General features: G+C 37.0%; 3 protein-coding genes across 6 annotated transcripts in view; 1 reads left to right on the forward strand and 2 right to left on the reverse strand.

Annotated features, from left to right (window-relative positions):
* Positions 1–52: 52 nt before the first annotated feature.
* ajm1 (apical junction component 1 homolog) lies at positions 53–16,519 on the reverse strand. Its single transcript, XM_044143912.1, has 2 exons — positions 16,081–16,519; positions 53–8,707 (listed from the first exon to the last, which is right to left on the reverse strand). The coding sequence occupies exon 2, from the start codon at positions 8,651–8,653 to the stop codon at positions 5,387–5,389; it is 3,267 nt and encodes a 1,088-aa protein (XP_043999847.1). The 5' UTR covers positions 8,654–8,707; positions 16,081–16,519; the 3' UTR covers positions 53–5,386.
* Positions 16,520–18,373: 1,854 nt separating this feature from the next.
* On the forward strand, positions 18,374–25,954 carry LOC122819433 (major intrinsically disordered NOTCH2-binding receptor 1-like). The gene is made up of 4 exons (XM_044096168.1): positions 18,374–18,466; positions 18,860–19,108; positions 21,139–21,255; positions 25,802–25,954. The coding sequence occupies exons 1-4, from the start codon at positions 18,374–18,376 to the stop codon at positions 25,952–25,954; spliced, it is 612 nt and encodes a 203-aa protein (XP_043952103.1).
* Positions 23,417–27,494, reverse strand: part of slc12a2 (solute carrier family 12 member 2) — a 71,457-nt gene continuing 67,379 nt past the window's right edge. For all 4 annotated transcript variants that reach the window (XM_044096597.1, XM_044096595.1, XM_044096596.1 and 1 more), the window contains one exon: positions 23,417–27,377. In XM_044096597.1, coding sequence (XP_043952532.1) covers positions 27,242–27,377 — 136 coding nt within the window. In that variant the 3' untranslated portion in view covers positions 23,417–27,241. The remainder of the gene's footprint in view (positions 27,378–27,494) is intronic.

The following is a 27,494-nucleotide window of genomic DNA, read 5'->3' on the forward strand; positions in this document are numbered from 1 at the left end:
ACAAAACACTGGAATGAAATGGCTTAATCACCTCCTCCTTGTGTAGATCAGTTCTCCAGAGCCTTAATGACCTAATTATTCTGTTCAGGTGTGGTGCAGCAAAGGCACATCTAAAAGTTTCAGGATACCGGCCCTCGAGGACTGGAGTTCGACACCCCTGGTCTAGAACAACATTGCCTGTTAGGTTTTTCAACTGTACTGTTGTAAAGTTCTGTTCTTCTTAATTGTGATGAATCTTCTCGGTTTGCAAAATTTCCATCAACACCCCAAGATCTGCTTCCAAAAAATCTGTGTGTGTGCGTGTGCGTTTGTGTGTGTGTATGAATGTCTAAAATTTTAATTGTGAAGAATCAACAAGTGGGACACAATCGTGAAGTGGAACAAAATTTATTGGATATTTTAAACTTCTTTAACAAATAAAATACTGCAAAGTGGGACGTGCAATATTATTTGGTCCATTTACTTTCATTGCAGCAAAGTTACTCCAGAAGTGCAGTGAGGATCTCTGATGTTGTCCTAAATAACTGATGATGCTAAACAGAATCCACCTGTGTGTAATCAAATCCCTATAAAAATGCATCTGGTTTGTGATACTCTCAGGGTTGTGTTTAAAGCGCAGAGAACATTATGAAGACCAAGGAACACACCAGACAGGTCTGAGATACTGTTGTGGAGAAGTTTAAAGCTGGATTTGGATACAAAAAGATTTCCTAAGCTTTAAGGAGCACTGTGCAAGCAATCATATTGAAATGGAAGGAGTATCAGACTACTGCAAATCCACCAAGAAAGTTTAGAGGGCCATCCCTTCTTCCACACCAAATATGTGGAAGAAGGTGCTCTGGTCAGATGAAAGCAAAACCAAAATTGTTTGGCCACAATGCAAAACGATATGTTTGGGATAAAAGCAACACAGCTCATCACCCTGAACACACCATCCCCACTGTCAAACATGGTTGGTGGCAGCATCATGGTTTGGGCCTGCTTTTCTTCAGCAAGGACAGGGAAGATGGTTAAAATTGATGGGAAGATGGATGGATGGAGCCAAATACAGGACCATTCTGGAAGAAAACCTATTGGAGTCTGCAAAATACCTGAGTCTGGGATGGAGATTTATCTTCCAACAAGACAATGAACCCAAACATAAAGCAAAACCTACAAATAAATATATCCAGGTTTTAGAATGGCCAAGTCAAAGGCCAGACCTGAATCTAATCGAGAATCTGTGGAAAGAGCAGAAGAGCGCTCTCCATCCAACCTCACTGAGCTCCAGCTGTTTTGCAAGGAAGAATGGGCAAGAATTTCAGTCTCTCGATGTGCAAAACTGATAGAGACATACCCCATGTGACTTGCAGCAGTAATTGCAGCAAAAGGTGGAGCTACAAAGTATTAACGCAAGGGGGCCGAATAATATTCCAGTAGTTTATTTGTTAAAAAAGTAGCGCTATCCAATACATTTCATTCCCCCTCATGATTGTGTCCAACTTATTGATTCTTCACAAAATAATAAAAACTTTAGATCTTTATGTTTGAAGCCTGAAAAGCGACAAAAGGTTGAAAAGTTTAAGGGGGCCGAATACTTTCACAAACATACATATATATATGACATGTGATACATGAATGTATAAAATTCTGCTGAAGAAATGTGTATTAGTTCGTACAAAAATTGCAGCACCTGTATCCATCATGTAAGAAATGTTCCATTTCGCTTCATGAGGTCTACTGTGTTCCTGGCATCAATACCACATGAACAAAATTGCTTTAATATTTCTTAGCCATAGTATATGCCAAAATATATGTTCCAAAGGGAACATATATTTTGGCTTCAACTAAACAGAAATAAAATGAAAAGAATATGATTTACTTGTTAATTATCAATTAGCACAGGAGTGTCCACCGCCAGTCTTCTGCATATTTTAGATAAACCCCTAACACGCGTAAATCAAGCGGCTGAATTCCCTCATTAGTCAGCCAGCTCTGCAGAGGCCTGCTAACCAGCCAGTCATTGTTTCAGGATGCTGGAGCGGGGAGTCCCTGAAGGAGCAGAATAGTAGAAGATTTCATCTGAAAAGCTGCAGATAGTCAATCCTTGACATTGCACAGATTGCAACTAATATATTCTGTACTTTTTAATAATGACACTCCTTCCTTTATGCAAACTGCGAGGTACAATTGTCAAATTAACCTTAATTGAGCTGTCCAGCAGTCATTAGATTTATGTGTGTGTTGGAAATATTGAAATGCAATGCAGGAGTTCCGATTTAAAAAAACATGGTCCTATTCATCAGCTTTTTCTAGACATTGTAGGATTTATAACAGTGGCATTCGGATTGCAATACACATGCAATATATGGATGGTATGTAGTAACAAACACCAGGGGAAACAAACTGCAAATCTTTTTTTAGTTCTGTTTGAGTTCAGATTATTATGGGTTGTTCACACATAGCTAAATTTGGCCTTGTGGGTTTATTTTTCTAAAATACAGTAAAAAGTGCATACAGTAGCTTATCAAGACCAAGTCTAACAATGGAATATAATGACTGAACTTTTAGAAGGGCAAAAACATCAGCGAATTATTTTCAATGTGTGATTACATTATATTGATGTAACCAGTGAGTTGGTCACAGGAGTAACTTCTAGTAACTAGGAACATTGATGTTTAAAAGCAGGTACACTGCCCTCTGCTGGCCTCTTCCTTTATGACCCTCAACATTTAGACTTGCTGAATATTAGACACTTTAGATTTCAAGTTTGATGAAATGCACACTTTATCATCATTATATCAGCTTGTTTGTGCTGTCTTACTTAAACTGCTTATTGACCAAGTACAGAGTGATAAATATTTCTACTTCCATTAGTGGGTCATATGGATAAAGGGCACAGATGGAGGATTATTCAAATTCAGTTTTTTAAGAAAGCTGCACAGTAAAGTTCTAGTAGTAAAAATGCCATCAAAGGTTCATCAAAGGATGTGAACTTTATTTCTCACTGGGTGATATCCAGTCAGATTTAACTTTCTATTATATATAAAAATCTAGTTACTAAATACTTGTTTTCTTTTTCTGCAGGTCTAAAGGCAGACTTCAAGGGTGTTGACTTTTCTTTTCTCTATGCGTCTTTCTCTCCCTTACTTCCTTTTTTTCCCCTCTAAACCCTTTCTCTTCCTTTCTCCCTTTTTGTTTCCTACCCTTTGGAGGAACAAAGATCTACATACCTTTGTTCCTCCAAAGACATACAGATCTTTAGATCTCCATAGAAAAAATGCCTAATTTCTTGAGTAAATAATATCAAATTAGACTATTTGGGTTACATGGTACAGACATAACACTCATAACAGATGTAATAAATAGTGTTTAAATCAGAGGTCCTCAACCGGTCAACAAAAGAAAATGGCTCATTTGTAATACCCCTGTTTTTCCAATACTCTGATTAAAAAGCTTAACTTGAATGAATATCCCCTTGAGAAAAGAAAGAAGACAGTTCCTGTTCCATTTATTGGACATGGTTTATAAATAGACACACACACACACGCACACATATATGTTGAAAGTATAAAAAATACAAGATTACAGGATTTTCTAAACATTTTAGTGAGGTCTCTTATTGTTTAACATGGTAAATAGAAATGAAGATAACAAATCTTGGACAGCTTTGTATCACTTTCACAGGATCATTCATCAAGCATGTTGCAGTTACTAACATGTTCAAATGAGATTGGAGAAGAAAAATCAAATAACATGCAGCCAGTCAACTTTCCAAGCTATTTTTCTTTACAGTACTTTATATTAAAAGTAACTTTTTTAAAAAATATATATATATATGTAAGCCTCAAGTTTCATCATACTTTGTTGTACAGATTCTGAGGATTGAGAAAGGTATATCGTTCAAGGAAAACAAATTGATCCACCTTCATTTGTGATTTATAGGAAATTTACATATTTGTGATACACTGCGACTTGTATGTTTTTGTGGTGTCAGGTAAACCATATTTAAGTAGAATATTAGCACTCAAACATACAACAAATTCAAGCCACAACCTTCTTTCCATTCATCTCTAGGATAAAAGTAAGATTTAGGATGCTACAAATACACAATTAACAGAAAGAATGAGGCAATATGGCTAAGCGGTATTATTAAACTTTTTACATTTTTGTACCTAATAAACAAATTAAAGACTCTGATTCGCTAAAACTAATAAAGACATTATACATGTAAAAAACCTAGATCAGCACAAATTCACAGCTAACTTCTTCTGTCCCTATTTCAGAAGTCTACCTTACAGTTACCGTGCCAAAATCTGGCTCACTTTGTTCAAAGGATAATAACTCCTATTTGTGAAAATATCTAAAAGGACAACTCATAAAATTGTATTTCAAAGAAATTGCATTATATGTTGGCATTTGACCACGTTGAGTTTTTGTTTTAGATAACTTTCACTATTCACAGTGTTTAAACTCAAGAGTACAGCCCAACACCTCTAGTGAGGCTTGTAACTGGCACCATTATAACATCCACTCTGAAGGTTTTCAAGTCCAGGATTGCTCTGCTAATTCTACAGAGCAGAATAAAGAAATGTTATGCTGATATGAAGTTCTCCAAGTATGCCTTTAGACAGAAGAATCCATGTTTTCAATAGAGTACGTTTTCAAATCAATAAAAAGTATTTGATTTTTATTTTAAAAAGTATTTTGTGACTTTTCTACTAGATATCTTAAGCAGCACAAGATGTTTCTTTCTCAGTCATCATTTATGTCTAATAAGAATTTACACTTCCATCAAACTCTTTACTTTACAGTCTCTAAAATCTCTTTATATATTCTTTTAATAATATGTATGTATCATACATAATATAGCAGATGCTACACCTGCAGGAATGTGGTACTTAATTGATGAAATAACCTTGCATAGAAAGTGTTTGCGTTGCTAAGAAAATAATGTTTCTTATTTCCAGCATGTCATACCATTAAAGTTACATATGAAAATATGTATGTTGTACTCACAGATGTAGACAGTCATGTAAAAAAGTTCAGGAAAAATAATAACCACTATTTACTTATCTGAGATATTAAAAAAACAATATGTTAGTTTAGTAGTAATATGTGAATTTAGCAGTCCCAACCTAGGGGAATGTCTTGTAACAGTAGAAACAAGAAAATGACTTGTGGATGACTTAAAGCATTTTATAGTGTTAAAATAAATAACTAATATATTGTACTTCTACACCTGATAAGAAAATATTTTAATAATAAATAATACTGACCAAGCAGGCATGAATTAAGTAATTTCTACAGTTGCACTACACACAACTGTATACAGCTAGACCAATAGAAATATGTGCAAGAATTTGTATGTATTTCTATACACATCTATTTTCAACAAAAGGTGCCCTTAAATGATGTCATCAAGCAGATGTGGTGCACCAACCCAGTCCAGCGTTCTGGGCTCAGAGGCAGCCATGATCATGCACATAAACTGTTTGCCAGTTCTCTTATCAATTGGATAAATAGTTGTGGGTGTGAACCTTGTGTTGCTTTCCACAAATTCACAAAGCTGTTGATACACATTTGGGTATTCATGGCGTAGAAAAACTCCTCTCATTCTCAGTTCCCGTTGTATATTGATGAAACAAATTTCTCGTGCCTTCTGACCTTCCTCCCCTTCCATGTCAATATCAGCCATTCCTGGAGGTGGTGTAAGGATCAGTGTTTCCATGTCACTCTCTTTCTTGTGAACCTTTCTCTCAGGACTAAAAGAAGCCAATGCAATTTTTGCATATTTTCTAACTGTAGGAGCTTGATTCCTTGGCGATGGCCCATCGGCCAGCTGGTCACCCACAGCAATGGATACATTCAAGATGAAACATTCGTTTGGGTCATATTCTTTACCAGCTTCTTGCAGCTCATTACAGTATTCCCCCAGATTGTCTTTGAAGCTTTCAAGCTCCCGAAGAGACAGGTATGTAGGAGACATTGGTAAACTATTCAGGCCATACTGCAGGAAGCTACAAGATGAAGAAGGATTTGGAAAGCCAAGGAAGAGAACCCCCCTACCTCGAGAAAGGTAGCCAACCTTGGCAATACGGGAGAAGGCTTTGTGGACTTCAACAGTCTCCCGGCAGTGTTTTATAATATGCCGGCATGTGCTTCCAATTCTTCCATATAAGCAGCTTTCTTTATGTATGTCCCAATCCTCTCTACGGCAGTTCCGAGAGCAGTAGTAGGTGTAACAGCTGTGGCAGGATTTAAAATAAAGACAAGCATTGAATAAGGTCTCTGTTCTCCGGCACTTATTGTTGGAGCACATCATTGTATCATCCTCATCTGGACTTTGATCTGGAGAGCATTCCTCTGTGGTCTTCATTGAATCACTTGGCCCATCCATGTCACGAAAAACATCTGGATTAATTTTGATTGAAGTTGGCTGCTTATCCAGAGGCAGTGGTTCATCTGTATCTGGCTTTGAGCATTTTCTGGACAGAGATACTGCTTCTTCCTCATCAATTAACTTCTTTAATTGGTCCAAAATCTCCTCACTTGTTCGTCTACTGGGTGGCTTGTAGTCAGTCACAAGATCTGCTAGGAGCTCATCAAGCTGCTCAAGGCTTTGCTGAAGTGAGGCATTATCATGTGTCTTTTCTTTGGTTGAGCTATCAAAGTCATGTAATTCTAGATCCTCAGCGTTTCTAGAGTTAAGAATATCCCAACTTGCAGACCGTCCTTCAGCCTTGTTAAGATTTCCAGGCCTAATGTCATTATCAGTGATTGTTATTTCAGGAGTAACAAACCAAAGTTTGCTTGTGGGACTTTTCGACGTCTCTGTTGGACTTTTGTCAATAAGTGAGTTATCAGACACTGATAAGGCTGCATAGCGTCTTGGTGAACTGGAAAGATTGACTACCACTGGTTTTGGTTTGTCACCTGTGGCTGTAGGCGGCTTCCCGGAGTCCAGAAGATCATCATAGCTCTGACCTCTCTGTACAGGAAGAGGTTGTTCTCTTTCTACACGTGAGTTGAGAATATTGTCCCAAGACCTGGAATAAGATTTGGAATCTGTTCCTATTTTTTGAGGTTCTACACATGGATTGGTATACCATGGAGTTAGTACAGGCTCTTGCCGGACTCTGGTTGGAGTGATCTGCGACACATAGGAGGCTGGATTAGTAGAATAACCAGATGCATCAGAACCATACCAGTCATCAGTTTGTGGTTGAGTGACTCTAGCATGTCTTCGACCTTCAGTATAGTATGCCCTTGCTGGAACATGGTGCTCTGGGGGCACTGCAAACATATCACTGGAATAATAAAATCGTGGTGGTGCTGTCTGAATTTGATAAGTTCTTGGATCATCACCATACAATATACTTGTGGGGGGTGTGCTTATGATGTATGGGCCTGGTTCATTTTCAGCATATGGTTTGGGATATCCTGACTGCACAGAGTAAGGGTGGGGCTCCATTTCAGAATAATATGGTCTAGTAGCTACAGCATGCACTATTCGAGTCCTTGGATCTTGCACATACTGTACTTTGGGACTGTATGTTTTACCTGGTGTGTAATGCTCATCATGAAAAAAAGATCCTGGTTTTGGAGCAGGAGCAGTCACATATCTGGCTACATCATCTGCATAAAAGAAATTAGTTGGCACATTAGGACTGGAATGAGCTCTATGTTCTCTACCATAATAATCACCAGCAGAAGGCATTCTTTGTAATGGAAGCTCCATGTGTTGTAGGTAAGTATTGGGCATGCTTCGGGAATATTGATAAGCTTGCCTTCTTTCTGCACCCATTGAGTCAGTGGGAGTTGGAGTTCTGGAGTAGGAGAAATGACGTGGCACAGTCAGACTTCTCCCAGTACTGTGATGCCTCTGCCAGGGTATTTCCATTGCAGATGTCTGTTTTCGGCCTGAATGATGTAATGCCACATCATCGGGCTTGATGTCCACTCGACACCTAACATGGGGGCTAGTTGCTGATTTATCTAGACTTCCATCCTCAAATTTATCAGAAGCATAGTGTGGTGAATATCTATTGCTGTCTCCAATTTGAGGCTGCAGCTTAATGGGATGTACTTCATGCATATGAGTCCTTGTTGCTACATAAGATGACCCTCTAAGTGGGGATGCTTCAGCTCTCCAGCGAGAATCTCTTGGAACCCTTTGGGACTCTCTTCCTTTTCTTCCTGATAATGAGTAACCTTCAAAAGTCACAGGAGTGAGGCCAGTCTGAACACGAGAGGCACTTTTTGACCTGGTCCTTCTTTTATTTTCAGGGACAAGTACCTCACTTGCCCTTTCTGCAGACACAGATTGAGGAGTTAATCTGTGACTGAAAATGTCTGGAGCAGAAAAACGGCATCTCTGGTGGCGACCCAGGGCATTCCAAGCAACATCTGGGTTGGCTGCATGCCTATCAGCTTTTCTGTGTGGGGACTCCATTGAGGACTTGTGTGATTTTGGGTACTCCAATGACTTATAGTCAAAGGTTCGACAGTGCCTCTTATTAACTTTGCTCTGACTGTCCTCCAGTGTAAAGCAACTTATAAAATCACATTGTTTGGAGGGCTGCAAAGATTTGTAGTGGGTAGATATAGGAATCACTTTTATGTCTTGATGCACAGTTGATACCAGTATATCAGGTGGGTCTGTGCGTGTCATCTTAAAGGGATTCCTTTAGTTTTCTCCATGAAGTTGCCTCAATATTGTTGTAACCTAAGGAGGCAAACAAACAAACAATCATTTTTCTTTCCATTTACGTTACATGAAGGACATATATTATAATACATTTACAAGGTGTTGTCTATAAGCAGGACATTTAAAGTTATGTTTATGAGAAACAGTAATTACATATCAAATCAAATAATTTTCTTTAGCTCACCAAAAGGGATTTACTAGCCATGCAGGGGCAGTGCATCATTACTCACATACAAAATCCAATGTATTAAGAGAAATTACTTGTATTAAACTCAACTTAACTCATCCAAAGTTTAAGAACTAAGGTCAAACTTACATCAAATGTTCATTACTTCCTTTCAGCAGCTTAAGTGGCAAAACAAAGTCTACACTGATGTAAAAAAGTGTTTGCCCTCTTCCTGATTTCCTATTTTTGCATGTTGGTTACTCTTACGTATTTCAGAACATCAAACCAATTTAAATATTAGTTAAAGGCAACACAAGTAAACACAAAATGCAGATTTTAAATGAAGGTGTTTATTATGAAAGCAGAATTTTTTTTTTATCTATTTGACAAAGTGAACAATGTAAAAAAGTGATTGCTCAATCAAGAAATTGTGGTGAAATTTTCCAGGAGTGACTAGCAGTCCAAAATTACCCTAAGGGTACAGCAGCGACTCACTGAAGTAGTCTTAAGGGAACCAATGACAACACTAAAGAACTGCTGGCCTCACTTGCCTCAGTTAAGTTCAGAGATAATGCCTCCATCATAAGAGACTGGACAAAAATAGCTTCCATGGGACAGTGGTAAGATGAAAATCACTACTGAGCAAAAAACGTAAAACAAAAAGACCCCATTAAAGCTCTTCTCATTTTCTCAGAAAGATCTTGATGATCCCCAAAACTTTTGGGACAACATTCTGTGGACTGTCAGGATGAAAGCAGAACTCTTCAGAAGGTACACGCCCATTACATCTGGCGTAAAAGTAATACCACTTCTGATAGAATAGATTATGTACACAATAGTACAAAAAAGTTAATAAAACATATAAAAATAAGATTAACAAAAACATGAAAATTCTGTACCATTGTATCATTAAACTTATCATCATCATCATCATCATTGTTTGAAAATCACCATCTCTGTTACTTTTAGTAACAGAGATGGTTACTAAAAGGTTACTACTTATTAGTAGCAGTGGTAACATGTTTCACCATGTCAAAAAGTGCTGAAGGGTATGCAAAGGAACATAATTTATACCACTTCTTCAACACAATATTACAACCCTCCCCAAGACAACTTAGGCTAAATTCTGACACTGGGTGTAACACAAAAACTGCAATAACTAAACAGCTGATATCACTGATATCAGTTTAGCTACTGATATCAGGAGCTCAACTCTTTTGATATCAGTAGCAAAAGAGTTTATTTTACAATTTAAGTACAACCTGAATCACCAGAGAAGGAAAAAAGCAGGGAAGCTTTAAGCTTCAGGGTCTCCAAGGCCAAGTTAGAAAACAAAACATCCCCTTTTAACTCCATTAATAAAACAACCTCTTTCTAGATTACTGAAAAGGATACAAATCCTGAAATCCCTGGCTATCCACAAACCAGGAGAAAAACTGTTTAGAACAAAAATGGCAGAGAACCCCTCTTCAACTGTGAATACAGGCACCATTGTAGTTAGATACTTAATTTATCACAATATTGCTCACAACAAGATCTTTTAAGTCACCACAGACAACAGTAAGCAGACAAACAAGATTACTGCAGATCAACGCCCAGGGAAAAGGGGCCTGACATCTCTTGCATGGAGCTCTTTATGGAGTGGCTGACGAGCTCCAATACATTTTCACCTGAGGAAGCCAGGTAGCGCTGAAACATGAAGAGAGAGAAAGCTCATGAAGAGAGCCCCTACAGGCTCTCTTCAGTAACTATAACTCACAACCACACTATAATTCTGGTCAGTGAGCAATATAAAGCAGTTTTTCATGATCTATGTATTGTCAAGATTGCACCGCAACACAGAAAACTGGAACTGGATCCCCATCCCCAGGAAAACCTAATTCTGTTACTCTGTTTTAAACTCTACAGTTAGACAAATTCCTCTTAGCATTTTATCAATACATAACAATATCTTATTTAGATATATAATTGTGTTTAATTTTGATGCTGTTTGTAACATGCTAAACTGGATACAAAGAGAAGATTTGCATAAACTGACAAGTAACCTTCAAGAGTTGGGTATATATAAAAACTTGTGTTATTAGTCAAATTCTTCTTATTTATAGCCTGCTACATCTCATTGTTTTACTCAAAATAAAGACTAGTATTAGAATTAGATTGTGTATCGGCCAGAAAGCTGTGCTTTGTTGGTGCTTGATGACCCAAAACTCTACAAAGAAAAAAGCTTTTAAGAGAGGATCCAGTTATTGCTTCTTTCAGTCCTGGGGAGTATATAGAACTGTTATTCTGGTTCCATGAGCCTGAAGAAAATGAGTCTGACATAGTAAGCATAGTGTACAAGACGTTAGAGTGATATAAATTCTGTATACTGCACTGTCATTTGCACTGAAGTATGTTTTTGTGTGCTTAGAAACAATGTTTTTCATAGTAGCAAATCTAGTAGATGCTTAACAATTGCTGCTAATAATAACACTTATCTGCCTATTGATGAATAGTTGTGTGTGTGTTTCTGAATGTGATTCTAGTGTCAAGTCCTTTGAGTAATCAAAATGATTGGAAAAGCGCTATATGTTTAATGCATTTACCAATTTACCAATAGCAATAATAATTGTTGCTAATAATTGTAGCTCACATTCTGTGTTGTGAAAATTAGTTGTGACCCATAATATTCACATGTACTAATTTCTTAATTAGTATATTTTAATATATTTCTCTGGTGAAATATATTCAATCAAAGAATGATTAAAAAAAAAAAAAAAAAACAACCCTCAGATCTAAATGACTATCACTCATCTGGTCTTGAAGCTCATAGGAGATGTGATGCCCAATACAAATGTTGTGTCCTTTACCTTTGGTTATGCCAAACTCTAAATTAAGACAAGAATCTTGTGCAAACTTTGGAAGTCTGATCTTTATTTAGAAAATGAATAAATAATTTTAAAAAATAAGAATCACCCTTTTCTTAAGCTGTAGTCACATTGTTTTGATTTTGGCATGTGTACTGGCATATCAAGAAACACTTCTTTTATAGGTACAGGTGTAAAAAATTGTGCATGTTTTATGAACTATTATGTATGTGAACTATTTTTATAGTTTACAATCTTACCCTCATATATATTACATGTGTAATGGGACGATGACCACCCAAAATTGACACAATTCCATGTTAGATTCCGTATATTTTGTAAGTCGTGTATGGGTAAAATCAGTGTACACTTTGATGTACTCTGATTCTACATTGATGCAGTTAACATGCAACTAAATGCAGTAAAGCTTTAAAACACTTAATTTATCCTGTGTAATACACTATACCTTGGTTATCTTCATTGAGTGAAGGATGGTAATTTGAAAAACATAATGTGTAAAGTTAGTTATTACTGGTGAGAAAAGTAAACAAGGTTTATTAAACAAAAGTAATGTAAAACATTAGTATTGTACAATATAAAAGGTTTGTTGGTTAACAAATGCAATCTGGATGCTAAAGGCAGCTCTTCGGTCATCATTACCTGTTTTATTTTTCTTCAAATTATGATTATCACTGTTACAGCAGTCCTGACACTGCTTTCAGGACTATTTTAATGAAAATGATATGGCAATAAACAACATGTCTAAAATAGTTAACAAATTCAACGATTTCTTTGTTCTTTCTTGTTGATCCTAAACTACTTGAAGAAATACAAGATCCTGTGAATGATAATATTGTAATAGAAATAAATATCTATAATATATTTGTTAAAGCAGTTAGGGAAAGTGAAGTTATAAATATTGTTAATGCTGAAAAAACATCCTCTGATTATGACTTTGATATGCTATTGGTAAAAAAAAAAAAAAAAAAAAAGTAATTGAGAGGATTTCTAACATTCTTACTCATAATTTATCTTTATTATCTCAGTTTCCCAATAGAATGAAAATGGCTAAAGTTATTTACACTGTATCTGGAGATAAAAACCACTTCACAAATTACCACCTTGTTTCTCTTCTTCTACAATTTTCCAAAACCCTGGAAAAGCTGTTCAACAGCAGACTGGACTGGGCTTCATGGGAGGAATAAGTGGAGGTGCCTGAGGAATATAAATACCTCGGTGTTCATCTGGACAACAGACTGGAATGGACTCTGGACTCTAATGCTAATTACATTCTGTCATTGTTGCCTTAAAATATATAACACAATGAGTTTTCTTCTCTTCTACAGGGAGTGGTCAGAAATCAGACTTGCCTTTTAATCATAAAAGTATAATTTTATGGCGAAAAGGCAAGTTTGATGTCATAACCTACACATAGAATTTCACTGTTATGGGTGCGGTGGTGGACAACGTGCAGTCCACATGCATGGAGGCCCTAGTTGTCGACAGGTTCAAGTCCCAGCCTGAGCATTCATTTGCTGAATGTCTTCACCCTCTCTTGCAACTCACTTTCCTGTATGACAAACCTTAAAAAGAATTCAGTTACACCAGAATCGGTGAGCTTGATCCATTTCGGTTGCCCAATGTAATGACATGATAATTTCCTGCCCTCACCAAAACCTAGCTCTCTGGCAACAAGTAATCATATTTTCACTTGAAAAGGATTCCTTTCTTATCCTCTCAACCTAATCCACATCAAACTGAATCAGATGAGTAACAAAATGTTGGTCTCATGGAGGATGAGACCATGGCATGAGGTGAAGTCTGACATTATGTTGAATATGTTTATGTTTAGCCCAAATTTCCACATATTACTTGATTTGCACCTAACTAAAGATATCAATCTAGGAAAAAATCTGGTGGGTGTGGCAAAATATCTTCACAGCAGCCCACAGAGACATTAAAACAATCAGCCTCAAGTTTTCATTAAGGATAATAAAATTTGGTACACATACAGAACATACCGAAAGTTGTATAAGTTGTAGAAGGTGTGTCCAAACTTTTGGTCTGTACTGTTTCTCAAGACCTGCAAAGAAGTCTCTTGAAGTCATGATCCAAATCTGGCCATTTTGATTCTCTAACACAGTTTACATTTGACTGAACTCATCCTACAGATTTGCATTTAAAGATTTAAAAATTACACAAACGCTAACAATCAAAAGCTAGCAAAAACATTTTAGTAAAAAGTTTTTGCTATGTTAAAATTGTCGCTAAATCACACATATATATAGTGTCTGTTTCACTTATGAACAGACACCGTTCATAAGTGAAACTGAACCTGGTAGCAGATAACTACAAATATCATATTCCAAATCCTACAAGAAATCTTCACTAATCTTTTGCCACCCAAAAGGAAGAGACTCAAACTTTTAATAGGAAGGTCAGATTTCAGCCATTTTCAAGTCTTCACATCAAACCGGAACTGAAAAGAACCGGAAGTAATTGAGAAGGCTTGTTAAAAGTTTTAATTATTATTATTAGGCCCAAGTAGTTAAGTGCAGCAAATGTGTATTGCAATATATTTTTATTATTTAATTTTTATTATGCTTTTGTCAAATTAATTGGCTTTTTGAGTCCTAAACATATATGGAAAGTCACCAAACTTGCCGGACGCATAAGGCCTGGGTGAAATGTATGTATTTTAAGGTCGTCACAAAAATCAGTTATGAGACCGTTCCACGGACACTGAGTGTCCAATGGACACTGAGTGAGTAGGTGGGTTTAAACCCAAATGCCTCATGTGGAACCATACCAGAGATATGGCAAACATGACACACCAATATGTCTTGTGCTTATCATAGGTAGTGATGTTTTTCTGTCAACCAGTCAATTGACTGTGCTGTGTGACACCATAATTGTACTGTACCATTTTCTTATCAACCTACAACTGAAGAGTTGAACAGTGGTGTATTGGTCTGTTGTATGGGCCAATGGAAACAGGCAAAACAAGATACTGAACCCCACTGATCCTCAGCTGAAATGAAACAAAACATGTGAAAGAGACACATTTGGATACCTTATGGTGAAGTGACAAACACATATTAAAGAAGTTCAACAGGAGTAAAGTGGGGAATAGATCAATGGCCAGTGGAATGAAGAGAAAATTACTGACAATTGTTTTGTTGCAATGCAACAAGCTTGCAACAAAACAAGCTTGTAGCATGTTTGTGGGAATATGTTCAAAATATTCTTTATTTGTGCATTGATGTGTTGTTGATGTCTATAGTCACCTACCAGTATTGCAATTGTTATTATCTCAATTGTTGTTGTTTCTATTTCCTTCTTAAGATATTACCAAACTGATAAGAGATTTCCAGTGAACTCTTACTGGCTCATGTTTAAGACAGGAGCCACGATATCGTGATTTAATTCTTTTCAGATTTTGTTGAATGTTTTTTGCTCCATTTTTGGTTCTGACGGCACCCGGCAAAAACTGGAGTGGCTACTACCTGAAAGGAAGCCACCTTGGACAAATTTCCTGATTGTGCTATCTTCTAAAAGATGTATCACAATCATGCTTTAGGCTTCATTATGCTTGAGACCTAAAGCATAAAGATATTTGTTTAAAGTCTTCATTTTGTTAGCTGGTGGGATATAAGGTGAAGATCTCAGTAAAAGAATCTGATACAATACTGAGAGTTTTTGTATATTCACATTTAAACCTGGGTTGTAATGGTTAACCAGCACACACTATATTGTCAGATCGTTGAATAGCACTGGCTCCTGCCCTAATTTAATGTGAAATATTTCTGCATGGCCCTATTCTACAGCATCAAGCTGTAGAACAGTGTTCTGTCGAGTTTTTGAAGAACAGTCATCAAAGCACCGATCCGGCCTCTGCAGCAGTGGCACACTGACGGCCTGCAGTCTGTGAAATAAAATAAACTTGAGCCGCTGAGCGCAGACATCCTAATGATCGTCGCATTGAGGCGCTGAGTTCGCAAACGCTGCGCGTTGGGAGTACTGCATGAATTGCCGCTGCCCGGAGCCAGAATCCTGATGAGGATGATGTCAGTGTTCGAAGATGGGAAAGCAGCTAGTAATGAGCCGCCTGATTCTTCATCGCTTTGCTGCATGCTCAGAGCGCAAAGCTCGACACTCACTGCACGCTGCAAATGAATTCAGACGAATAGATTGTTGCAGATTTAAGCCTGCCCAGTTCACACTGTGTTCATGATGAACACGGTGTAATGACAGATAAATCACTGCACCAAGAATAACTAAATGCCGCAGTTGCAGAAGATCGAAAGCTTCACGCACACCGCACACATCACAGTGAGCTTACAGCACAAATATATAAATAAATGAAGCTTCAGTCTTACCGCATTAATCCCAGCTTTTGCTTGTCCATATTTTGTCAGGCCAGAGCGCTGGTGTTCTCCCAATGACGACATCTGATATGTACACACGGTGAAACTGCAATGTGGACCTTATTAGTCAGACAGACTCCAGGGGAGAATTCTTCCTTTCGTCCTGATCTTACATCGCTAGTGAATCTCTGCGCAACACAGCTGCGCAGACCCGTCGCAGCGTCCGCGTCGATGTGGCTGCAACCACAACCACAACCCCTTCCCTGCTTCCATTCCGCCTCCATGATAGTGAGCGCTCAGGACAGGGAGATCAGTTTTGTGTAATAATTTTTTAAGACTATTGACTGGTAAAACATCATTAAAATATTTCTATCTGACTCTTTCCATTCAGATATAAATATTTCCTTCTGTCCTTCTGTTTTCCATTCAGTCTCAGTTCCATGCAGGTCTGAAGATATGCATGGTGGTGCATGTCTTCACCATGAGAAATTTTCATTTTCTGGAATTTTAAAGGCTAATAGAAAAACTCTTACAAATAACTCCGTTTCAGAGGCTTTTTCTAAACCAGGGATGAGGGCAGTCGGTGCTTTTTCAAGGGGGCAATTAAAAAAAAAAAAAAAAAAAAGAAAAAAAGGACAATATTTCATCATTTAATATGTAAGTGAGCCAAAAAGCCACATGTGTCGGCCTCTGTCTAGAACCGCCTATTGCTTGCAGGTCTGTGTCTGGTGCATTTTGTTAGAATGTTTTCCTTCATTCTTATAGCTTGATTGTCATGTTATCAAAACTGGCAACACACATTAATAAAACAATATTGACCATAGAGCACTCTATTTAGAAAAGACAGCATTTTTCCTACACAGAAAGACCTAATCAACTTTTTTAATGTAGAAAACCTAAACTGTATTTACTGTTACACTATGATTTGTGTTTTAAATTGTGTTTTAAATTGCCATTCATATTATATCATCTATATCATCATGTGAGAAAACATATCCAAACTAAACATCCTTAGCAAATAACTGCTATGGTTTATCATAATAGTCGACCAAAAACACAATAAGAAACTGAGGCAAAATGTTCTGTACTGTGTTTGTCATAATAGTATGGCATATCAGTACAGAACATTTTGCCTCAGTTTCTGATTGAGGGATGAAGAGACTCTGATGTCTACTTCTTTATTCTTATGAATTACTTGTTCCATTTTTTGTCTCTAAAGTTACAGCCATTTAAAATCAGAGATGGTTTTTATGAGTAACAATTGAATATGTAAATATGCATATAATTTGACAAATCACAAGATAAATTGCTTATAAGACTATTAAATTGAATGTTACATTTAATGTCTATTTTTTGACAAATCATATTGCCATCTTGGAAATGTGGCAGTGTTCACAGAGCAAGCTGTGTTTGTTGTTAGAAAATGTGAAGTATTTAAATAATTTTGTTTTACTCTACTGAATACATTAAATTTTGCTCTGTGTTAAACAAGTCATAAAAAAAAGGAAAAACACCTATTAAAAATACATTTAAAATAAATTTGTTGTAACAGTTGTACTTTTTAGCAGTACAAATGCCTAAACAGTGACCGGTCCGCCATTTTGGATGTCGAAGTTGCGACACACTCGAACATGTGTTCACTTTGATTGAGTACACACTTCATAGAGGGGCGTAGGATGCAGTGAGAGTTTTGGGGCGCAGCCGTGTTCAAAATAGCGTTGTTCTATTTGACTTCCGGGTTGTTTCTACAGTGCACTCTAGTGGTGAAAATTGTAAAGTCTTAATTTCCACTAGGCCACATTTTCATTAACAAAGAAAATACTCCTACATCAGTTCATCTGTTTCTCTTTTGTGTTTCTCTCAAACCTCCAGTCTGTTTTGGCAGATGGTCGATTGTACTTAGCCTGGTTTTGGTTCTGCTGGAGGTTTCTTCCTTTGAAATGGGAGTTTTTCCTCTCCAAACATGCTCAGTATGAGGGATTGCTGTAAAGTCAATGACACAAAGCAAGCAATTGTCTATTGTCACTATGTGCTCATCCAGGAGGAGTGAACATGACACTATGGGGTGGACCTTGCTTACGTTTCCCTTTCTCTCCCTGTCTTTGCTTCTCTCTTGGCAGTATTTCTTCTTTGTATCAGGTCGTCAATGATAAGATTAGGTTACCCCACCTGCAAGTGATACAGCTTCATAAATATCTTGCTTTTCATAAATAATTGGCAAGTTTGCCAGCTAAAGTGAACATGTGTACAGATATAGGCTGCAGGCAGGTAAAGCAGTCACTGTTTATGGAGCAGCAACCCAAAGATGGATATTTCTGTTCTGCCCAACAACAATCACCCTGAAAAGTTCCTGCAGCTGGATGTTGGCATTTTGGATGCTACCCATGGCATGTTCCAGGTTGGAGCATTTGTTTCCAGTCAGAGACGATGGCAGAACCGGATCTATTTACAGGTATGGAGCAACAGAGCAACCATTACGCTACAGCATGCTCTTTCCTCACAGTTATTTTGTATGTAATATGTGTACTTATGAATGATTAGTCTTTCTATACTTTAACTAATAAATATTTATCTCAAAGTTTGCATGTAATTGCATGAGGTCAGATGCAAGCCTATTCTGAAAATAACAGTAATTTAACAGAGTTCTGTTGTTGCTTCAACTACATTAAAATGTAGTTTAGGAGTTCAGGTTTAGTTTACTTTGTAAATTTATCTATAAAATCTGCAGTGTTAAGACGGTTATTTTATTCTCAGTTAGATAAGAATAAAATTATTCCTTTTTTTTTGACAGCGGGAACAAACAACCCAACATGGAAGAAAAATTCCTCCGTACTCAGAGGGCAGTCCTGTGGTGTTTGTGGACAGATATCTGGAGAAGCACATAACTCCAGTAACTCTGAAGTATAACATCAAAAGGAATCCTCTTTACATGGATATAAAATCCATCGACACGGCGGATAATGAAAGGTTTAAGCCTTCCTGGACCATCAAAGAATATGACACACAAACTATCCATGGCAATTTAACAGATTATTTGAAGGTACTTTGCAGTTAATGACAGAAACCAAGGGATTTTGTAGCCTATATAATCATAAACTGTATATTCATCTTTAATCTAAACAAAGGCAATAAAAGGCCAGCTCATTTGATCAACCTTTAAAACATTTCCACCATATTGAGTCAGCTTTTCACCTGTGAACCACATCTAAATGTTTAATTAGGAAGCAACTGGACTTCTCGGTAACACTTCATTTGACGGTGTGTGTGTAAGACTAACATGACACTGTTATAAACTTGATATTATTATTCAAATCAAAGAGGGGAGAAGGGAAGAGAGAGGGATGGAGGAGTGGAGAGATGGAGGAGTGGAGGGATGGAGGAAGGGAGGACTATATACTCAGGAGACGTCTGTCTCAAAATACAAAAGAAATGGTTGCCAGGTAATATTGTATTGTTGAATTGAGTCGTTTATTGTATGTTTCAGATGTTCAAGCTTCAAATGGAACATAACATCTTCCATCCATTGCTTATGAGGTGGAGGAGCAGCTCTCTTCCAATTGAATAATATTAGGTGTCTTGCACGTAGTATAACAAATGCTATAGCATTGCCCTGCTGCGTTGTTATAGGTGTAGTAGGAGGGACAACCCTTAATAAGGCAGTTAGAGCATTTCTATCAATATTCCTCTTACATATAAATGTAATCGTCGGAAAGATTGACTCCCAAAAGGGGAGGAGCCTGGGGCAAAACCAGAACATGTGATTAAGATTAGCAGGGCTGTGCCCACACCTAACACAATATGAATCTACACCAGAATACATTCTAACTAATTTATTAGGGGATAAGTATAATCTGTGCAGCACCTTAAACTACAGCATTAGACAGGCTATGTCTAATGCAAATTGAAGAAGAGTGGATTCTTGAGATTGCAGCCAGCCAGGCTGTATTAGTAATTACTGTATTTTCAGGACTACAGAGTGCACAATAATATAAGCAGCACCTACAATTAAAAAATAAAATAAAAATGGACACATACATATATAAGCAGCACCAGGCTATAAGCTGCTGGTATCTCCACCTCTCTCGGTTTTCTGCAGCAGAGGGCAGCATTCTAATAAATCTGCTAGATTTATTAAGGTGCAGCCCTCCGTCTGAAATATTATTATTATTATTATTATTATTATTTTTTTATTTCCTTCCTGTACTGCAGGATCGATAGTCCTCAACTTAAAAGCTGCATCATATGAGTTTGAAGAAATATTTCTGTCATGCCTTATTCTAAATAAAAATTAGCACTTTCTTCTTTGAATTCCAATTTTGACTTCCAATTATTCACTTCCTGCTAAAGAGCCCCTTGGCGGTTGAAGAAAAATCCACAGAAAAGCCACACCAGGCTATAAGTAGCATGTTTCAAAGCGTAGGAAACAAGTAGCAGCTTATAGTCCGAAAAATACAGTAGTTCCCCTAACTCTTCTTCCCATGATTCTTTCAAATGTTTAAGTGATGGGGATGGGATGTCGCTAGTCCATTGCAAGGCAGCATAGAGACAGATAGTACAAACAACCACTCACACACACACATAAAGAAAATTTAGAGACCAATCAACCAAGTTATGTCTTTGGACTGTGGGAGGAAGTCAGAGTAGTTGGGGAGAACCCATACATGCACAGAGAGAACATACAAACTCCACGCAGAAAGACCCCAGAACTGGAATTGAACCCAGGACCTTCTGAGATAATGACCTTGCATTTAAACTGTTTGAAGCCAAAAGGTGAAAAGTTGTCTATGTTAAGATGATGTCTCAAGACAGTTATATCCTGTGAGACAAGAGTCAGCAATATGACCTTTAGAAAGAAGGCAATGTGATCTTTTTGGGGATAAGTCATAAACATAAATAACATTTCTTTTTATTTTCAAACTGAAATAACCTCTCTAAATATAAATCAAACCCTTTGCCAAAAAGGATCAATTGTTTTCTCTTTTCCTTCTGATGTTCGGTTGGTTAAAATTTCCAGGAACAAATCACTGAGAAAATGATGATTGGTTTTTACTTTTTTCGCCCCCAATATAGGACACAAAAACACCCAAGGAGCTGGACTTTTGGCTTGAAGACCTGTACACTCCAGGATTTGACTCTCTGCTCAAGAGAAAAGAAGCAGAGCACAAGAGAAAAAAACTTTCCAAAATTGTTCTATCAATAATTTTGCTAATTTGTGCTTCTCTTATTGTCATAATAGTGCCCATTGTAGTTTTACAACAGAGCTGAATTGGATGCAACCATTGTGCTATAATCTGCATCATCTATTCTAAAAGACAATAGGGGGTGTTACAGAAGATCAAAATCATTACCTCTAAAATATCCAATATTTTTGAGGTAATGATTGGCTTTTTTAAATCATAAAGCCAATGAGTGATTGTGGGCCTACTTGCTATGAAATTAAAATTAAAATTTTGTAAAACATCTAGTTATACAAAACTGTAAAATTTATCCATTTGCATTAAACTTATACACCACATCTTAGAGAAAGTGACTTTTTTCCTCAAAACTAAAACTTATGGATATTTTAAAGTTTTTGAAGGTCAGCTTACTGCAATCTTCTGAAAATTTTGCTCCTGACTGAAGGATCTGTTAATGTTATTTTCAACAGGTCATGTGTAAAATGATTGTACTTGGCAAAAATGACAAAAGCACACAATGCCATATATATTGTAGATATGAAACGCAAAGGATAATAGAATCTATTCTAGTGTAAATGTTTTATTACTTGCATGCAAGAAACGCAATGGGAGTCTACTTTTCCTCCTGCATGTAGGAGAAAAAAATTACTGTATGTGCTTTAGACAAACACATAACCATTAAAGACAATGCTTATAACAACTAATTTGGCTGCCTTCATTTTAAAAGAACAATTATGAAAATTGGATTTAAGTGTCATAAAGATTATATTTTTTGTTGTGCAATTAAATTCTGTGATAATATTGGGTCTCAGGGCTCTTTGAATCCCTATAATTAATTTCAGAGAGCTGGTTGATTAGTTTGTCTGGTGAGCTCAATTAAAGAAAATCTACTTAAGGATGTTCCACATTATTAAGCAGGCCACAGGTTTCAAGCAATATGGGAAAGAGAAAGGAACTCGCTGCTGATGAAAATCATCAGATAGTGATTTTAGATATGAAAACATTAGATATTTAACAAAAACGTAAGCGTTATCGTACTGTGAAGAGATTTGTTGCTGATTCAGAACAAAGATGAGTTTGTGCAGATTAAGGCATAATGAGGAAGGTTTCAGTGAACAGACTTGTTCACTGATGACTGCTGTGCAACCCTGAATGGTCCAGATGGACGCAGTAGTGGATTGGTGGTGGATGGCCACCACGTTCCAACAGGGCTGTGATGTCAGCAAGGAGGTGGTGGAGTCATTTTTTGAGCCAAAATCATGGGGAGGGAGAGAGCTGGTCAGCCCCTTTGGAGTCCCTGAAGGTGTGAAAATGACCTCAGCAAAGTATATGGACTTTCTGACTGATCACTGTCTTTCATTGTTCAAAAAGAAGAGCCAAACCTTCAGAAGCAAAATCATTTTCATACATGACAATGGACCATCTCATGCTGCACTGTCATTGGCCGCTATAGGCATGAAAGGGGAGAAAGTCATGGTGTGATTACTATCCTCCTCTGACCTCTAACCTCAACCCTATTGAGAACCTTTTGAGTTTCCTCAAGCAACTCCAAAGGTTGCTTGAGGAAACTCAAGCAACCTTGGAAGACAGAAGATGATTATTCCAGTACTTTCTCCAGTGTGAGATCAGAATTGCAGATGGGAACTGCATCCCATCTGAGGGTGGGATGCAGTTCATATCAAAACAGCAGCTCTGGGAAGGTATTCTGACATCCTGCAGAGAAATTCAAGCAGTAACTATCCACAAACCCACAAGTTAAATGGACGCAAGAATTATGCAAGTGGGTCCTTGCACAAGTGAGTCCAAAGAAGGGGTCCTATGTTGATGTGTAACTCGGTCTGTTAAGATGTTTTTGATCTTAGTACATGTAACCACTTAATGCTGCACATTCAAAGAATGACCGTTTGCAGTTCTTCATAATCCATAAAACGTTTAGAAAATTTGCTGTGCATAATTTGGAATAGTGCATTTTGAGGGTTTTTTTTTTTTTTTTTATAAAAAACCTCTCATTGGGTTGTTTGTTCAGTAAAATTTGATTTATACTGTAATAGTTCATGACTTGAAAATTATACTGACCATTTTTGTTGACCATTTAAGAAAATCTGAGAAAATATCACTTGCATAATAATTTGGAACACAGTGTATGATTCAAAAATAAAACCAAAAACAGCTTTCATTTGATTCATTTATTGCAATAAAGATATACAAAGTATTTGTAATCATAACTGTTAAAATGTTAGAAAAGCATATCTGTGACTGTTAACAGTACAGTGAATCAAATCATTACTACTTCAACCAGCCAGGTTGATTCCATCCATGTTTGTCAAAGCTTGGCATTGCTTTTTCTGATCTTAACCAGGTCTTTATCTCAAAAGGCATTGAAAAGATAGTCAAAAAATACAATTTAGCTAAAATTAAAAGGCAAACAGAATACTAACAGAAAAACATGCAAATTAATTTTGTACTGAATCCAAAATATTACACAAGAAAAAAAAAAGAAATCCCAGATCTAATATAAATACTTTCTTCATACTAAATGAAACATTATTAGACTATGAAGATTATTTACAGGTTAGGCCATGTTAGTGGAAAGGAGGCCAATGTCTGCAGGTCTTTAGGATTGTGTTAACTTTATTATGTTGGAAATCTTACTACCAGTCACTTAAGTTCTGGAATGAGCAGATGACAGGGATCAGGCTAAGAAAGAATAACAGTGGATTATGATCTCAGAACCAGCCTTAAATCTGAAATATTAACAAATGACTTCTGATCTGTGGAATAGTCTCCAATATTCTTTATAACCTATTAATAGAGAGAACTGATCAAATCAATAGGCACAAATCCCAGCTGTTTGCAAAAGTTATGTTTTGATCAAAATGTGACAAAGATTTCCTATAGATCAGACTGACAGGTATATGTATGTGCATATGCTGAATATAGGTCTATATATCTTCTTTAACATACAAATACAGAATAAAGTGTGTGCATGTTTTCTTCAGTGTTGCTCTAGAACAGAAGGGAGAGGGATGACTCACAGTATGGCAATGAACATAAAGTCACATTTATTCTCTTTAGTACACAAAAGTGATTTCAAACATCAAAGCTCATTTCTCTTTGAGTATAGGCTTAAATAAAGTCTAGCTTATTCTGTGCATTTATTTGTATATTCTTCAATTAGTTCATATTGAAAGTTCAATGGACATTTATAGAATTCACCATTAACAGCTCAAAATAGCCTGAAGTGTACAGCAGCTGCCTGGGATGGATAATTATCATACTCCTTATGATAACTGGGGTTTGAACAGTTCGTTTTATGACACCATCAATCAATCAATATTATTACATTTGAAAATGTGAATGCAGTTATTGTATACTGTTTAGTACCACAACTGCACTACACAATGGAACTGCTGTACTGTTTGGTAATAGGTGTTTTGGCTTTACAATAGTTTGGATTTGTGGGGATATGAATGAAGGGACAGATGTATCACTAAGACCAGTGAAGAACACATTTTGTGAGCTGCATCTGTTTAAGAGAAAACCTCATTTTTAAACAAACTTAAAACTAATTCTAAAAAGTCTAGAACATTCCACTTTGATAGAACAGTTCTCAGAGTGGGAATGCTTCCCCAAACACCAGAAATGAGCTGGGAAGTTTGTCCCCCCCCCAAACAGAAAGAAACCACCTTAATCTTCAACATTGGAAAGTTTTCCTTAGACAAACAGGAACATCCTCTCTCACTTCTCCAGAAGGGTATAATAATGGTACAGGTGCTTTAATGATTTCTCAGGACAAAGTGTCTGGAACAGTGTGCAGAAGCACAGAAGGATGCTTGATAAAGTACTGGTCTTATTGCCGTCTATGTGGAAAATTAAATACATGAGAATGAACAATCAAAAAAAAAAAAAAAAAAAAAAAAAATCTGCCCACCCAGAAGCCAGACTTCATTATACATACATTACATTCCACTAACCTAAGCATTGGTTGACATTCTTTTTCATAAATTGCATACAATCAGTGACTGATTACAAGGGAGCTACAAGGTGAAGACTAAACTTGTCTGAAAAAAAAGAAGCCATGACCAGAAGAGTAAATCAAAACTGAACTGGACTTTACTGTTGTAAGCCATCTCTTTATCTAAAACTACATTGATCAGCAAAATTAGAAGCTGTTCATCTGACTTGCAAATATGAAGATGTAAATCGCTTTCTATAGTCGAACAACTTGCAAAGTCACATCGATTCTCTTATCTGGAAATCAAATGGACTTATTTACTTTAGTCAATATTTACTCAACAGAATTTGAGCTGAAAGGTATCTGCTCACTCTGAACTAAGTCTATTCCTGATCTAATCTATTTTTTAATTTGACAGCAGAAGTACACCATTAAAACTGTACTTATTCACTTCTAATGATTGCATAAGCAATAGATGTACATTTATTAAGTTTATTTTGTAAAAACTTTTAAAAATCAACCAAACTTTACTTCACCAAGCATAAATTACAGTTCTATTCGAGCTTTGTGTTCTACATCTGACCTATTTTTCAAACCTCAGAGCAGGGAATTCGATATGGCTTTTCATGGAACCATGGTAGTGCTGTTTGGAGCCAATGGAGGATGTGTTGAAGGTTCTCATCAAATGAAGCAAGGCTCCTCTGCACAGAAAACCACTGGACTGGAACTTCAGCTCACTCGCTCAAATGCATAGAGGTACATCTTCACACTCAGTCAAGACATTTTTTGGATGTGGGAAGGTGTGAGCTCTGTGAGAACAGGACAACAGTCCACAGTGCAGCCTGATGGGAGCAAAGGAGCCCAGTAGGTTGACATGACAGTATAGTGCCAAATATTACAGTCAGCGGACAGAGCACTTCAACAGTAATGTGCAGTAAAAACCAGAGCACACCAAATTCAGCAACACTGCAGATGCATCTACATTAAAAATGAGCTGAGACTGAAGACAAACCACGGATTGCTTCCACATTTATCCACAAATCACACAGCCACTATGGCTTTGGAGAAAGGAAAGCATCATTAAGGCAAGGTTTTAATTAGGTCGTTGAAGAGAGTAAAGTCTTTAGAGGGGAAGAACAGAAACAAACATTACTCAGCAGCTTCCAACCAACAAGGCTAATTATCATTAGCTTCACATCTTTGCTAACTAATAGCATGTTTAATTTAAAATCAAATACAATCTGAAACAGGCACTGGACCCAAACGGTTAACTGTGTCCAATAACAGGCTATTGAAAATGATTAACAGCTTTACAATGGAAGACCAGCAGAGCTTTGAACCATAACCAGATTAAAGGAATCTAAAAACAAAATGACAGAAAGCCTACATGCAATCAACTCCCAAAGCTAAACTGATTCAACTAAGAAAGAACCACCATAAATGCATTAAAATTATTACTTAACCGCCAATAATATGGGTCATATTGTTTATCTGATTAGATATTCAACTAATTTCATCAGATCTAACCAAAAGGCACATCTGTAAGGCTTTAGAATGTGTTGTTCTCTCCAATGTCTAAAACAAATAAACTAGGTAATTATTGCTAACAGACATGGCAACTGGTCCTAATAACTTCAAAAGATATTCTATACCATGAGAACAAAAACTACAAATATTATGAATGCCTGAATTGCAGCCGGAGAGAAAAGAATTTGAACAGAAATGACAACTTATCCACAAAAGCTGAAAAAACTAAAGCTACAAAAAAAAAAAGAGGAAAATTTGGAATAAATAGAAACGAAAGGAGCCGAGAGGGCAACATTACCAATAATTTCCACCCTAACCCTAAAATTCCTTCACCAACGTCTTACCGGTATCACTTCCTTCTTTAGATCAACAGTGGCTGTGTTTTCTACAGTCTCTGGAGTGTGATGGTGCACCTTTAATTTTGGGTTTTAACTGGAACATGTGTGTGACTTTGCTATCAGCCGCAGAAGTGAATGTGAGACTTAAAGACGCAGGATTTTTCCCTGTGCTAACACTAAGAATAGAAGGTGAGGACGCTCTGGTGGTTGCCACGCACAAGGAGGATGGGGGGCAGGTCCTTAGACAGCACCTCCAGCCAGGCCATATAGAGGGCACTAGACACTGCGCCCTTCCGAGCTAATGGCAGGCTCCTGGAGAGAGGAATAACAGTTAAAACAAAGATCAAGTTCTTTCATAATTGGGCTACAGCGTTGGAATGGACACACTATCACATTCATGAAGTGATGCTACAACTGACAATCAGTGGT

The sequence above is a fragment of the Gambusia affinis genome, linkage group LG17 (assembly GCF_019740435.1).
Source record: "Gambusia affinis linkage group LG17, SWU_Gaff_1.0, whole genome shotgun sequence".
NCBI classification, from domain to species: domain Eukaryota; kingdom Metazoa; phylum Chordata; class Actinopteri; order Cyprinodontiformes; family Poeciliidae; genus Gambusia; species Gambusia affinis.

Coding starts and splice junctions, on each gene's coding strand:
- ajm1 (XM_044143912.1), bottom strand. CDS start 8,653: ATGACACGCACAGACCCACCTGATATACTGGTATCAACTGTGCATCAA.
- LOC122819433 (XM_044096168.1), top strand. CDS start 18,374: ATGGATATTTCTGTTCTGCCCAACAACAATCACCCTGAAAAGTTCCTG. Junction 19,109..21,138: donor ATTTAACAGATTATTTGAAG/GTACTTTGCAGT, acceptor CCCCCAATATAG/GACACAAAAACACCCAAGGA. Junction 21,256..25,801: donor GAAAAAAACTTTCCAAAATT/GTTCTATCAATA, acceptor TTCAAACCTCAG/AGCAGGGAATTCGATATGGC.